General features: G+C 52.4%; 1 protein-coding gene across 2 annotated transcripts in view; it reads right to left on the reverse strand.

Annotated features, from left to right (window-relative positions):
• The window catches only part of stard10 (StAR related lipid transfer domain containing 10), a 33356-nt gene extending 17773 nt beyond the window's left edge, over positions 1-15583 (reverse strand). The window contains exons 1-2 of one of the 2 annotated variants that reach the window (XM_060826909.1): positions 15076-15583; positions 2180-2327 (exon numbers count right to left, since the gene is read on the reverse strand). In XM_060826909.1, coding sequence (XP_060682892.1) covers positions 2180-2327; positions 15076-15234 — 307 coding nt within the window. In that variant the 5' untranslated portion in view covers positions 15235-15583. Of the gene's footprint in view, positions 1-2179; positions 2328-6079; positions 6144-15075 lie in introns of those variants that run through there. The other variant, XM_060826910.1, reaches the window with a different exon arrangement.
• Positions 15584-16056: the final 473 nt, after the last annotated feature.

Raw genomic sequence — 16056 nt, forward strand, 5'->3', positions numbered from 1 at the left:
ATTGTTGTGATGATTTGAAATTTGGAATTCTTGCATTTCATCCTGAGGAGTGTAACTCCATCGTCACCTCTCTCCCTAAGAAGGTTTTCCACTGAGTGGCTTCTCATCTCTGGTGGTCTCGAGGCTCTCCCCTCAGTCAGAGATATCTGGCCTATGCTCAGTCACCATCAGGACCGACCTCCCCTTGTAACATTCACAGATACTTTGAACTATCTACATGCCCTTGGTCTCCAGTAGCACCATGTCATCTCCAACCACTTCCACCTATCCCTCAACCTTTCATTTTCTAAAATCATACTCAGGATGAGGGTACGATAGGCGCTAGTGAAATTTACTGCTCATCCTTTGAATTGGGATTCATATTGAAGATGTCTCGATTCACTTGTGGGATACTGGGCCAGCATTTATTGCCCATCCCCAGTCGTTCTTCAACTGAGTGACTTGCTCAGCCATGACAGAGGGAAGTTGTGAGTCAGACACATTGCTGTGGGTGTGGAGTCTCATGTAGGCCACATTGGGTAAGGATGGCAGATCTCCTTCCCTGAAGGACATCCATGATCTACGTGGATCTTTCTGACAATCGATAATGGTCTTCAGCAGATTGTCAATTCCAGATTTTATGACCAAAGCTGAAAGGTCATGAGGAGTCCAATCACAATGTTGTGTGTCTGGGGTCATGGGTAGGCCTGGCAAGGGTTCCTTCCTCAACCATAGGGACCATAGTGAAATGGAAGGAATCCTTCCAGCAGCCTGACCGTTCCACCATCACTTCCTCTAAGCAGCTGGTTTTATACAAACTGGACTCACTACCAAACCAAACAAAGGACATTGGTTACACCACCGTTGGAATATTGCGTGCAGTTCTGGTCTCCATCCTACGAGAAGGATGATGTGAAACTCGAAAGGGTTCAGAAAAGATTTACAAGGATGTTGCCAGGGTTGGAGGGTTTGAGCTATAGGGGGAGGCTGAACAGGCTGGGGCTGTTTTCTTTGGAGCGTCGGAGGCTGAGGGGTGCCCTAATAAAGGTTTTGAAAATCATGAGGGGCATGGATAGGGTAAATAGACAAAGTTTTTTTCCCTGGGGTGGGGGAGTCCAGAACTAGAGGGCATAGGTTTAGGGTGAGGGGAGAAATATATTAAAAAAAAGAGACCTAAGGGGCAAATTTTTCACGCAGAGGGTGGTACGTGTATGGAATGAGGTGCCAGAGGATGTGGTGGAGGCTGGTACAATTGCAACATTTAAGAGGCGTTTGGATGGGTATATGAATAGGAAGGGTTTGGAGGGATATGGGCCAGGTGCTGGCAGGTTGGACTACGTTGGGTTGGGATATCTGGTCAGCATGGACGAGTTGGACCCAAAGGGTCTGTTTCCGTGCTGTACATCTCATGACTCTATAGCTGTCCTGCTCACATTTCAACCAAAACTCCTGGGATCAATTGGTGAGACCACACCTGGAGTATTGTGTGCAGTCTCGTGATCCAAGTATGGAGGTTCTGGCGTTAGACGGGATGTACCAGACTGATTTCTGCAGTGGCCACATCCACATGCACTGATCAATCGGAGAATGGCGTCCCCTACCCATGCTCAGTCACAGTAATGTGTACCATCGTCAAGGTGCAGTCTAGGCCACCTCCTTCAACAGCACCTTCCAAATATTGCAACCTTTATATGTTGTGCTCAATGGGACATACGCATCACTTGCTTGGTCAACATTTCACACAATCACAGAATCATCCCAGTGTGAGAGGCTATTTAGCCCATCTTGCCAGTTCTATCCTCTAGTGCCAATCTCCTAGCTTTCCCCCATATCCCCACACATCTTTTCTACCCAATTTGTGTGGCCTGGCATCCATAGCCCTGTTGGACAGGGAGATGTCTGTCTGAAAATGTGTTGCTGGAAAAGCGCAGCAGGTCAGGCATCATCCAAGGAGCAGGAAATTCAATGTTTTGGGCATAAGCCCTTCTTCAGGAAAAGAATCTCCTGCTCCTTGGATGCTGCCTGACCTGCTGCGCTTTTCCAGCAACACATTTTCAGCTCTGATCTCCAGCATCTGCAGTCCTCACTTTCTCCTAGAAGATGTCTGTCTGCCCCAGGATGGAACACTTCCCCACCCCCCAAGGAGGTGGGTATGTAGTGTTGGTGTTCAGGGGTTCCCCACTGGGTTTGGGTCACTCACAAGCGTAATAGCCAACATCTGCATTAACCGTCAGCTTGCCAATGTCGAAGGTCTCGATCATGTTCTCGTCCCATTTCTTGCGATACTCCGCATCGTGGAGAACATCATAGAGGGTCTCGGAGCAAATGTCTTTGCAGAACATCCTGCACTGAGAGAGAGAGCACAAGCCATAACTGTCTGGGGAACACTGACAGACTCCACTCACCTCAAACCCCCTCAGGAGGTAGTCCCAGGATATCTGTCGGCTCCACCCCCTGCCTCAGCTGATCGGCTGCTGAAACCCTAACCCGATCTTCCACCCTCCACCCACTTCACCTCAGCCCTTTCTCCCCTCCAGGGCCCAGGCCCCATCAAGCCCAGGGCTACGCTAGCTCAGCACTGAACAACATCTTAGAAATACTGAACATTGGAGCACACAAAGGCCATTCAACCCATCCACCTGCTCCCCCATTCATTACCATCACAGCTGATCACCCAATTCCATGCCCGGTTCCCATATTCTCCCCAAAGCCTTTGATCCCTTTAGCCCAGGGAACTATATTTATCACCTTTTTGAAAACATTCAATGTTTTAGCTTCAGTTTACTGTGGGGGAAGATTTCCAGAGGCTCCCCACTCTCTGGGTGAACACTCCTCCCCATCTCAGTCCCAAATGTCCCCCGCCCACACACCCCCAGCATCCTTTTGAACCTTGTTGCTGGCTTCAACATTTCTCAAGTTTATCTCTGGCCTGGCCACTGCTTCCTCACCCCCACCCCCACCCCCTCAGACACACACCTCTTCCCCCCCCGCCACCCCCTCAAACACACACCTCTTCCCCCCCCGCCACCCCCTCAAACACACACCTCTTCCCCCCCCGCCACCCCCTCAAACACACACCTCTTCCCCCCCCGCCACCCCCTCAAACACACACCTCTTCCCCCCCCGCCACCCCCTCAAACACACACCTCTTCCCCCCCCGCCACCCCCTCAAACACACACCTCTTCCCCCCCCGCCACCCCCTCAAACACACACCTCTTCCCCCCCCCGCCACCCCCTCAAACACACACCTCTTCCCCCCCCGCCACCCCCTCAAACACACACCTCTTTCCCCCCAGCTCCCTCACAAACACAGATCTCATTCGCCTCCCACTCCCTCAAACACACACCTCTTCCAACCCGCCCCCTCAAACACACCTCCCTCCCTCCTTACCCTCCCCCCTACCCCGTGTTCAGGCACCTTGGTTCAATTCCTGCCAATGGGCAGATGGTGGAATTTGAGTTCCACAACAGAACGTCTGTAGATTAATGTCTGATAGTGACTGTCGTCATAAAATCCCACCTGGCTCTCTCATGTCCTTTGGGGAGGGAAAGCTGTGTCCTACCTGGTCTGGCCTACATGTAACTCCAAACCTCAACAACACTCAAGTGCATGAGGGAGCTAGCCACCCAATGCAGGACACATGTTGGCCTGGCTTGTGACATTCCAGATCCCGTGAAAGAATTTTTAAAAATGCTAAACAAAAGGCATTCTCTGGTTGTTCATGCCTAACCAGATAAGGAGGATTCTAATTCTAGGTCAGTAAGAACTAGAGTCCTGACGATGCCCAAAACGTCAATTCTTCTGCTCCTCGGATGCTGCCTGACCCCGCTGTGCTTTTCCAGCACCATACTCTGGACTGGAGTTATCCTGTGTGGGGGACTGCTCATTGCTGCCCTCTGTGACAGGAATCACATTCCCTGAAGAGGCTGCGTCAAAAACTCAATCATAAACCCCACAGTCTGCTCCAAACACAAACTGCTGCCCATCCTGAAAGGAGAAGAGCAACTGGTGGATGTGTTTCAGTGAGCCAGCAACTCTCTCTCTCCCCCTCTCTGGGCCTGTTTTTCCTGCAGCGTCGGAGGCTGAGGGGTGACCTTATAGAGTTTTACAAAATTATGAGGGGCATGGATAGGATAAATAGGCAAAGTCTGTTTTCTGGGGTTGAGGAGTCCAGAACTAGAGGGCGTAGGTTTAGGGTGAGACGGGAAAAGATATAAAAGAGACCCAAGGGGCAACTTTTTCACACAGAGGGTGGTACGTGTATGGAATAAGCTGCCAGAGGATGTGGTGGAGGCTGGTACAATTGCAACATTTAAGAAGCATCTGGATGGGTATATGAATAGGAAGGGTTTGGAGGGATATGGGCCGGGTGCTGGCAGGTGGGACTAGATTAGGTTGGAATATCTAGTCGGCATGGACGGGTTGGACCGAAGGGTCTGTTTCCGTGCTGTACATCTCTATGACTCTCTCTCCCCAACAGCCTGTGTCTGATCCTCTCAAGCTTGGATCAGGAACACCAGGAGGAGCAACCAGCCAACAGCCCTCAGTTTCCCTGATTGTATTCTGAGGAGGGCTGTGCATTTACTCAAGTGCACTGTCACTTTAAACTTTTGGCAACTCTGGCAAAGCAACTCAGCAGTCCTGAATTCTGTGGCTGTGTGGTTTATACAGAGATGGCAAATGGAGCACTGGACTGACTGGGACTTAGAAGATCATCCCAGAGGGAGCTACATTTGAACCAGAGACACTGCTGTCATCAGGAAATCAGGCAGCTGCTTGTGGGATCTTGCTGTGTGACAAAGGGCAGTGTGATAATGAGCAGAGTATGCTCAAGGGGTTGGCTAATCCACACGGAGGGGGCAAAGATTCTGTCCCGCTACTGGACCCCTGTACCATTGCAGAATATATTAGACGCACCTGAAAAGGCAGATAGGACATGAGAGAATGTACTTCCGACAGTGTGGCACTCCCTCAGCGCTGACCCTCCGACAGCGCGGCGCTCCCTCAGCGCTGACCCTCCGACAGCGCGGCGCTCCCTCAGCGCTGACCCTCCGACAGCGCGGCGCTCCCTCAGCGCTGACCCTCCGACAGCGCGGCGCTCCCTCAGCGCTGACCCTCCGACAGCGCGGCGCTCCCTCAGCGCTGACCCTCCGACAGCGCGGCGCTCCCTCAGCGCTGACCCTCCGACAGCGCGGCGCTCCCTCAGCGCTGACCCTCCGACAGCGCGGCGCTCCCTCAGCGCTGACCCTCCGACAGCGCGGCGCTCCCTCAGCGCTGACCCTCCGACAGCGCGGCGCTCCCTCAGCGCTGACCCTCCGACAGCGCGGCGCTCCCTCAGCGCTGACCCTCCGACAGCGCGGCGCTCCCTCAGCGCTGACCCTCCGACAGCGCGGCGCTCCCTCAGCGCTGACCCTCCGACAGCGCGGCGCTCCCTCAGCGCTGACCCTCCGACAGCGCGGCGCTCCCTCAGCGCTGACCCTCCGACAGCGCGGCGCTCCCTCAGCGCTGACCCTCCGACAGCGCGGCGCTCCCTCAGCGCTGACCCTCCGACAGCGCGGCGCTCCCTCAGCGCTGACCCTCCGACAGCGCGGCGCTCCCTCAGCGCTGACCCTCCGACAGCGCGGCGCTCCCTCAGCGCTGACCCTCCGACAGCGCGGCGCTCCCTCAGGACTGTTGTGGCATTGTTGGCCTTGATGAGGGACTCCAGTTTCTGAAAAGAGTTTTGAACCGGTCACATTGTGTAACAGTTGAGATGCCCTGAGCCATGGCTGACGTCAGAGTTGAAGAGAGTTGCAATCCAGGTGAGTAATATCTGGCTGGCCTCCCAATCTCTTGTTCAAGGTGATTAAGGCAGCTTTATATTCAAATTAAAACAGATGGTCCTGAGCAGGAACCAGTTAAACTGGAAGAACCAGCAAGAGGAAGCCTTGTACTCCCGGGCTGTGTGCTTGATGCAGCAAATCCCCAAAGACCAGCGCACACAATCCCAAATCACTCCAGTTACCTCCCAGATCCATTTCTGGTCGAAAGCAGACAAAACCCAATCCAAGCAGCAAGAGAGAACACGATACAGGGCAGGTGATAACGTCATTGCTTACTGGACTCATAATCAAGAAATCACCAGTTATCAAATCCCACTTCGTCAGATCTGGAAATCTACAATCAACAGTCTGCAGTAACCGGGGAACAAGAACTGATTGTTGGGGAAAACCCACCTGGGTCACTACCGTCATTTAGGGAAGGAAACTGCCATCCTTACCTGGCCGAGCCTACACGTGACTCCAGATCCACAGCAATGGGGTTGACTCCAAAGTGCCCTCTGGGCAATTAAGGGTGGGCAATAATTTTTTTATTGTACTATAAACTTTATGTATAAAAAAAATTCAGCATGTACTAAAGCTACTGAAAAACTTCTGTAAGATCTTTGCAGAGATAAAAAGCAAAAAATTGAAATCCCTCAGAGCATCTCCACAGTTGCAAAAATATAAGGCATTTTCGACTTATTCAGGAAACTATTTATGTTCATATTAATGCCCCGATAATTGAAAGGACCCCATTACACTTTGGCAGAAAAACCCAAGACGGTGGTCTTTCCCCATTGCACCTTGGCAGTTACTGTCCAAGCTTTAGTGCGTCCCTTAGCACATAGATCTGGACCTTGGAATGCACCAGTCTGCAACACTCGGTCAGGAACAGCCCTTTCCACTGGGAGATCACCAAGACTCTCACCAAGTTGATGGTCCTCCAGGCACACCGATGTTTCTCTCAGTGCGCGTCTCAGCAAACAGCACAGAGAATCCTGGTCTGCTCAGTGACCCCCACATCCCATGATGGGAATAACAAGAAAGATAGTTGGTTATGTTATTGTCACCTTCAGTCAGGTGCCAGACCTCCCACACACAGGAACTGTGACACGCCACACAGGGAGGGTTAGCCAGAAACACAGCGTTCCTGAACCTTTCCTGTTTTCTCTCATTCCCGATCACCCCTTTCACGTTCACACACACAGGATGTGAGCATTTATTACCCATCCCTCCCTTCCCTTGCAGGAACGGTAGCGAGCTGAATTCTTGACCATTTGAGAGGTTTGCTTGTCTATTTCATGGTTGAAGGATTTGTGGTCATCATTAGACTTGTAAATTTTTTATCGAATTCAAATTTCACCATCTGCGTTGGCAGAACATCACCTGACTCTCTGGATTAACAGTCTAGCAATAACAGCACAAGGCCATCACCTCCTATGGGGGTTGCGGGAGATCGGAGGTTAGAGGGATAGATTAAGGCTGGAATCCCACTCTCCTTTAACCAGCAAGACGGTTAGGGACACGTCCTTGGTTTTGATTGCTGCCAGTTTGGGGAAATGTGGAGCTGAAGAGCTTTTGCCCAAAACATCGATTCTCCTGCTCCTCAGATGCTGCCTGACCTGCTGTGCTTTTCCAGCGCCACTCTAATCTTGACTCTGATCTCCAGCACCTGCAGTCCTCACTTTCGCTATGTCCCCCATCGTTAACCATCTCCGAGGAATACCCAAATTGAGAGAGATTGGGCTGAAACACCTTTAGCTACACGGTCAATATTGACCCAGCGCTGTAGATGCTGAGGAACTCTAGACCATATACCATTTACTGTTAGTTGTTACTGCACTGACTTGCAATGATAAGAGAGTGCGGTGTAGCTCAAACAAACCGAAACAACAGGCTCTTATGTTCGCCACGCACCCCCGATGTCTCTCACCGTGAAGCCGTTCACATCCAGTAGAATTACTTTGCAAGTGTATTCACAATTGTTATCCAACAAACACAGCAGAAAGTTTTGTTCACAGCAAGGTCCCACAAGCAGGATGGGATAATGTCTAGTTAATCCATTTGGGTGACATTGATTGAGATGGGTGCTACATCACTGCAGGGTTTTGGAAAGGAGCTCCCCCAGGTACTTAAGGTCAAGGTAAAGCCTGCCAAAGTCCCAGCGAGAGAGAGAGAGAGAGAGAGAAAGAGAGAGAGAGAAAGAAAAAGAGAGAGAGAGAAAAAGAGAGAGAGAAAAAAAGAGAGAGAGAGAGAAACAGAGAGAGAGAAAAAAAGAGAGAAAAAAAAGAGAAAGAGAGAGAGAGAAAAACAACTGGTGGTGGTTTAACAGGAGGGTCATTAGCCTCAGGCAAAGGGGGTGAGGTTGAGAAGGAGAGACCTTCAAGGTAATCTCAGCTAGTGCGGGAATTGAACCCGCGCTGTTAGTGTCACAGACCAACCATCTAGCCAACTGAGCTAACCAACATACTGACTCGTGGATGTTCCACACCACAATAGTGACAGCATTTTCGCCAAGAAGTCTTCCCTTGACCGTTGACCTTTGACACTGTGAAGCTATCAGATTCACAACTTTCATTGACTTTTTAAATGTTTAAGGAGCAAGGTCTTGGACAACACTGTAGCAGCCTCACAGCTGCTGTCCCAGGGAGGGGTGGTGTCTGGGGAGATATCAGTACGTGGCACTATTTGCTTAGTGGTGGTTACACAATACCACTATCCAATTCCCCCACACAACAGGATGTGGATAACCAGAAGCTAACCGTGCACAGGAGGTTGGCATGGTGACAGTGGGACGGCGACAGTGGATTAAATCACTAAGAAAGGAAACTAATAATTCACAGGCATCACACAATCAACAGTGTGTAGGTGAGGAATTTTGCACACAGGAAGATCCCACAAGCAGTAATCTGGTGACCAGTATCAGACAAGTGCTGTGCACACTCTGTGTGGTCACCTGATGGAAAGAGGAATGTAAGGACATTGCAAGCAGTCCAGAGAGAGTTGGCCAGACTAATGCCAGGAACAGCTGGGTGAAACTGGACAGTCCAGGCTTGTACCTACAGAGTGGGTGACTCAATTCAAACACGGCACCGTGAGGGAACTTGGCTGGGAACAGGGGAATGTTGAAATGATGTTTCCTCTTGATCAAAGGGTCACTGTTTCAAACTCAGAGGTCACCCATTGAAAACAGAGATGGGGAGAAGTGGATTAAGTGTCCCTAGAACTCTCTCAGGAGGTGGAAGTCCTTGGATATTTTTAAGGCAGAAGTAGATAGATGGAAACATGGAACAATCAGATCAGCCATGACCTTACTGAATGGCACAGCATGCTGGAGGGTCCGAATGGCCTGCTTTTGATCCTTTCTTGGATAGCTGTGTATAAAATAGAGACCGTGCACTAATATTCAGAGTGTGCTCCACACAAACCTCTACAGAAAATTAAACAGAATGTCTCTGTCTTTCAATTCTATCCCTTAAGAGATTAGACCCACTGCTTTTCTTTCAGAGAGGTAATAGCTCACGGCCTTATTGACAGGGGACAGCAGGGTTCTGAGGTCTAACCCTCAAGGTCTGTACCAAGGATCTCCAGACATCAACATCATTGTGTCCAACTAGCAATGCGGGCAGACTAGGGGGAGATGGGGTGGTTGGGGGGTGGGGAGGGATGGCAGGTCATTAGAGGGAAGGGAGGGTGTGGACAGAGGGAGGGTGGGATGGTCAGATCAGTGAGGAGGGACAGTTCGTTAGGGAAGTAGGGTGGAGGGGCAAATTGTTTGGGGAGTGGGGGAAATGGTGGTGGAGGAGAAGGGAGGGGCTGCGGATTGTTTGATTGGGGGGGGGATGATTAGATTAGATTACTTACAGTGTAGAAACAGGCCCTTCGGCCCAACAAGTCCACACTGACCCGCCGAAGCGCAACCCACCCATACCCCTACATTTACCCCTTACCTAACACTACGGGCAATTTAGCATGGCCAATTCACCTGACCCGCACATCTTTGGACTGTGGGAGGAAACTGGAGCACCCGGAGGAAACCCACGCAGACACGGGGAGAATGTGCAAACTGACAGTTGCTCAAGGGTGGAATTGAACTTGGGTTCTCGTCGCTGTGAGGCAACAAAGCTAACCACTGAGTCACCGTGCTACCCACAGAATCCTTTTAAGAATCTTGTAAATTTCCACAAGATATAATGTAATTGTCCTAAACACTGCAGAGTACAGGCCCAATCTCTGGGAGGTGATGTCTTGCTATAGTTATTGCTGGACTGTTCATCCAGAGCTCCAGGTAATGTTCAGGGACACAGGTTTGAATCTCAGCATGGCAGGGTGGTGGAATTTGAATTCAATAGGCTGAGGAAGGGGGTTGGGAGAGTCACATTCCCATCTGCAGGGAAGGCCAGAACTAAAGGGGCTGGTGATACAAGACCCACTCACTGATAAATGGTGAAAGAGATTCAGGAGAATCTGTTTACTCAGCTGGGCTGGAGTGAAAACCGAGAAGAGTATAGAGGCAGTCGGAGTATACTGAAGCAGGAAATCAAGAGGGCGTGAAATAGTGTTGGCAAATAGAGTTAAAGACAATCCAGTCTTTCCTTATAAGACCTTCCCCTCCAGACCAGGAACATTCTGGTAAATCTCCTCTGAACTTTTTCCAGTGCTTCCACATCCTTCCTGTAATGGGGTGACCAGGGCTGCACACAGTATTCCAAGTGAGGCCGCACTAGCCCATTGGTTTGGCAACAACTCTCTGTAAATGAGACCACCCCTTCCACCCTAACCCCACCATCCCATCCCCTCCACCCACCCCCACGCAACCCACTCTCACTCCATCCTGCTGCCTCACAGCGCCAGAGACCCGGGTTCAATTCCCGACTCAAGCGACTGACTGTGTGGAGTTTGCACATTCTCCCCGTGTCTGCGTGGGTTTCCTCCGGGTGCTCTGGTTTCCTCCCACAGTCCAAAGATGTGCAGGTCAGGGTGGATTGGACATGGGGGTTGTAGGGATAGGGTAGGGGGAGAGTCGGTGCTGACCTGTTGGGCCGAATGGCCTGTTTCCACACTGTAGGGATTCTATGATAGTCTCAAAATAATGGTTGGAGTACTGGAGACTGAGATGAGGAGGAATGCGTTCACTCAGACAGTGGAAAAGTCTCTACCCAGAGGGCTGTGAAAGTTCAATCATTGAGTCAGCTGAAAAGAGAGATGGATGGATTTCTCGAGACTAATGATGTTTGTTAATGAATAAATAAAATCTGTGAGGTGTATCTCTCACAGACACAAGGCTGTTTGAAGTGAGTCAGGGGGCCAGTGGGTTTCTAATGGGGGGGGGGGGGGGGCGGTTAAAGCAGAGGAGGAAGTGCTGGATATCTTGAAATGGTTAAAGGTGGATAAATCCCCAGGGACTGATCAGGTGTACCCGAGAACTCTGTGCGAAGCTGGAGAAGTGATTGCTGGGCCTCTTGCTGAGATATTTGTATCATCGATAGTCACAGGTGAGGTGCTGGAAGACTGGAGGTTGGCAAACGTGGTGCCACTGTTTAAGAAGGGCAGTAAAGACAAGCCAGGGAACTATAGACTGGTGAGCCTGACCTTGGTGGTGGGCAAATTGTTGGAGGGGATCCTGAGGGATAGGATGTACATGTATTTGGAAAGGCAAGGACTGATTAGGGATAGTTAACAAGGCTTTGTGTGTGGGAAATCATGTCTCACAAACTTGATTGAGTTTTTTGAAGTAACAAAGAAGATTGATGAGGGCAGAGCAGTAGATGTGATCCATATGGACTTCAGTAAGGCGTTCGACAAGGCTCCCCATGGGAGACTGATTAGCAAGATTAGATCTCACAGAATACAGGGAGAACTAGCCATTTGGATACAGAACCGGCTCAAAGGTAGAAGACAGAGGGTGGTGGTGGAGGGTTGCTTTTCAGACTGGAGGCCTGTGACCAGTGGAGTGCCACAAGGATCAGTGCTGGGTCCTCTACTTTTTGTCATTTACATAAATGATTTGGATGCGAGCATAACAGATACAGTTAGTAAGTTTGCAGATGACACCAAAATTGGAGATGTAGTGGACAGCGAAGAGGGTTACCTCAGATTACAACAGGATCTGGACCAGATGGGCCAATGGGCCGAGAAGTGGCAGATGGAGTTTAATTCAGATAAATGCGAGGTGCTGCATTTTGGGAAAGCAAATCTTAGCAGGACTTATACACTTAATGGTAAGGTCCTAGGGAGTGTTGCTGAACAAAGAGACCTTGGAGTGCAGGTTCATAGCTCCTTGAAAGTGGAGTCACAGGTAGATAGGATAGTGAAGAAGGTGTTTGGTTTGCTTTCCTTTATCGGTCAGAGTATTGAGTACAGGAGTTGGGAGGTCATGTTGCGGCTGTACAGGACATTAGTTAGACCACTGTTGGAATATTGCGTGCAATTCTGGTCTCCTCTCTATCGGAAAGATGTTGTGAAACTTGAAAGGGTTCAGAAAAGATTTACAAGGATGTTGCCAGGGTTGGAGGATCTGAGCTACAGGGAGAGGCTGAACAGGCTGGGGCTGTTTTCCCTGGAGCATCGGAGGCTGAGGGGTGACCTCATAGATGTTTACAAAATTATGAGGGGCATGGATAGGGTAAATAGACAAAGTCTTTTCCCTGGGGTCGGGGAGTCCAGAACTAGAGGGCATAGGTTTAAGGTGAGAGGGGAAAGATATAAAAGGGGCAACTTTTTCACACAGAGGGTGGTACGTGTATGGAATGAGCTGCCAGAGGAAGTGGTGGAGGCTGGTACAATTGCAACATTTAAGAGGCATTTGGATGGGTATATGAATAGGAAGGGTTTGGAGGGATATGGGCCGGGTGCTGGCAGGTGGGACTAGATTGGGTTGGGATATCTGGTCAGCATGGACGGGTTGGACCGAACGTAAAAACAATGACTGCAGATGCTGGAAACCAGATTCTGGATTAGTGGTGCTGGAAAAGCACAGCAGTTCAGGCAGCATCCGAGGAGCAGCAAAATCAACGTTTTGAGCAAATGCCCTTCATCAGGAATAAAAGGGCTGATTCCTGATGAAGGGTTTTTGCCCGAAATGTCGGGTTGGACCGAAGGGTCTGTTTCCATGCCCATAGAGTTTGTATGACTCTATGAACCATGATCAATTAATCATCGAGAAGTTTATAAAATCACAAGGGATATGGAGAGAGTGAATAGTGAAGGTCTTTTCCCCAGGGTAGGGGAGTCCAAAACGAGAGGGCATAGGTTTAAGCTAAGAGGTGGAAGATTTGAAAAAAAGACCCGATGCAACTTTTTCACACAGAGGGTGGTGCGTGCATGGAGTGAGCTACCAGAGGAAGTGGGATTTATTTTTAAAAAGTGTGTACAATCATATTTAAAAGAAAATTGGACAGGCAGATGGATAGGAAAGATGTAGCAGGATATGGGCCAAATACAGACAAGTTCAGTTTAGGAAATCTGGTCAGCATGGACAAGATGGGTCGAAGGGCCGAATTCTGCTCCAATAACTTTGGTCTAAATCAGGAGATCATGGAGGCATATAATCAAGAAGAGCGGTCAGGGTAGGGAGGGGGAAGAGAGAGGTTGAGAATGGGCTAGAGGGGGTGAGGATGGGGGTGGGATTGGGGCATTGGGATGGTGAGGAAGGGAGGGGGTGGAGGGGGGTGATGATAGGGTAAGCAGGGGGGCGATGTTGGGGGAGTGCAGGGGGCGATGTTGGGGGAGTGCAGGGGGGCGATGTTGGGGGTGTGGAGGGGGGCGATGTTGGGGGTGTGGGGGGGTGATGTTGGGGGTGTGGGGTGTGATGTTGGGGGTGTGGGGGGGTGATGTTGGGGGCGTGGAGGGAGTGGAGGGGGGTGATGTTGGGGGCCTTGGAGGGGGGCGATGTTGGGGGTGTGGAGGGGGCCGATGTTGGGGGTGTGGAGGGGGGCGATGTTGGGGGTGTGGAGGGGGGCGATGTTGGGGGTGTGGAGGGGGGCGATGTTGGGGGTGTGGAGGGGGGCGATGTTGGGGGTGTGGAGGGGGGCGATGTTGGGGGTGTGGAGGGGGGCGATGTTGGGGGTGTGGAGGGGGGCGATGTTGGGGGAGTGGGGGGTGATGTTGGGGGTGTGGGGGGGTGATGTTGGGGGAGTGGGGGGGTGATGTTGGGGGAGTGGGGGGGTGATGTTGGGGCGTGGAGGGAGTGGAGGGGGGCGATGTTGGGGGCGTGGAGGGGGCGATGTTGGGGGCGTGGAGGGGGGCGATGTTGGGGGCCTTGGAGGGGGGCGATGTTGGGGGAGTGGAGGGGGGCGATGTTGGGGGAGTGGAGGGGGGCGATGTTGGGGGCCTTGGAGGGGGGCGATGTTGGGGGCGTGGGGGAGTGGAGGGGGGCGATGTTGGGGGAGTGGGGGGTGATGTTGGGGGAGTGGAGGGGGTGATGTTGGGGGTGTGGGGGAGTGATGTTGGGGGGCGTGTTGGGGTGTGGAGGGGTTGATCTTGGAGGTGTGGAGTGGAGGGGATGGGGATGGGGCAGTGGAGGGGGTGGGGATTGGGGGGATGGAGGAGGTGGGGATTGGGGGGGGATGGAGGGGGTGGGGATTGGGGGGATGGAGGGGTGGAGGGGGTGGGGATTGGGGGTGATGGAGGGGGTGGGGAAGTGGAGTGGGATGAGGGGATGGAGGAGGTGGGGATTAGGGGGATGGAGGGATGGAGGAGGTGGGGATTGGGGGGGATGGAGGAGGTGGGGATTGGGGGGGATTGGGGGGGGATGGAGGGGGTGGGGATTGGGGGGGGATTGGGGGGGATGGAGGGGGTGGGGATTGGGGGGGATGGAGGGGGTGGGGATTGGGGGGGATGGAGGGGGTGGGGATTGGGGGGGTGGAGGGGGTGGGGATTGTGGGGGATGGAGGGGGTGGGGATTGGGGGGGATTGGGGGGGATGGAGGGGGTGGGGATTGGGGGGGATTGGGGGGGATGGAGGGGGTGGGGATTGGGGGGGGATTGGGGGGGATGGAGGGGGTGGGGATTGGGGGGGATGGAGGGGGTGGGGACTGTGGGGGATGGAGGGGGTGGGGATTGGGGGGGATGGAGGGGGTGGGGATTGGGGGGATGGAGGGATGGAGGAGGTGGGGATTGGGGGGGGATGGAGGGGGTGGGGATTGGGGGGGATGGAGGGGGTGGGGATGGGGGGGGGGTGGTCAATGTTTGTCACATTGAGGGAGCTGCAGGAAGGCACCCAGGAGGCAGCAGCTCCGTGGGGTATTTGCAGGTGTCTCCCCCCCCCCCGTGTCCCCCACCCCTGGGTGTTACCTTAATCCTGTGCAGGGCTCTGTCTCCCTCGGTCATCTGCACCCAGACCCTGATGCCTGACCCGTCGTGTTTCAGGGACCAGCCGCTCTCCGAGTGACACTCCTCCCGGAACGACCTGAAATCGCCATCGTCCGGCACTTGCACCGTCTCCTTGGCCATTTCTGCTGGACCCCCACCCCTCCCCACCCCCAGCTGCTGCTGTCAGGGTCAGGGTCAGGGCCAGGGCCAGGGTCAGAATCACAGACCCCAAACCCCTTCCCCCCCAAATAAACAACAACCAACAGAGAGAGGGAGAGGGAGAGGGATGCAACTGGAGGGAGACGAATTCAATTCAATACCCTGAGAATTCCGGATTGTTTTTGTTTTGCAAAATTAATGAGGGGTGAGTTGGAGCAGATTTTGGAGACTGGATCCCCCGGTTAATTGCAGCCTCTCCCTCTCTCTGCCTGGATCCCCCGGTTTAAAGGGACACTGCACCTTCCCAGCTCCAGCCCTGGGAATCTGCCGGTGATTGACAGCTCGAAGCCGGGGCTTCCGCATGGTCCTAAGCGCCTCCCCTTCATATTCCATCAGCTTCCCTCTTGGGCCTTTGTCAGATCTCATTTGCTTAACCCGGCCCCTTTGCCTCACAGTCATGGGGATGACACCCAGAGTCATACAGTTGTGCAGCACAGAAACTGACCCTTCAGTCCAACTAGGGTGCACAGTGGCTAGCACTTCACAGCACCAAGGTCCCAGGTTCAATTCCAACCTCGGGTGACTGTGTGGAGTTTGCACATTCTCTCAGTGTCTGTGTGGGTTTCCTCCCACTGTCCAAAGATGTGCAGGCCAGAGTGAATTGGTCATGTTAAATTGCCCACAGTGTTAGGTGCATTAGTCAGAGGGAAATGGGTCTGGGTGGGTTACTCTTCAGAGGGTCGGTGTGGACTGGTTGGGCCGAAGGGCCTGTTTCCACACTGTAGGGAATCTAATCTAAAAAAA

The sequence above is a fragment of the Hemiscyllium ocellatum genome, chromosome 6 (assembly GCF_020745735.1).
Source record: "Hemiscyllium ocellatum isolate sHemOce1 chromosome 6, sHemOce1.pat.X.cur, whole genome shotgun sequence".
Lineage (NCBI taxonomy): Eukaryota > Metazoa > Chordata > Chondrichthyes > Orectolobiformes > Hemiscylliidae > Hemiscyllium > Hemiscyllium ocellatum.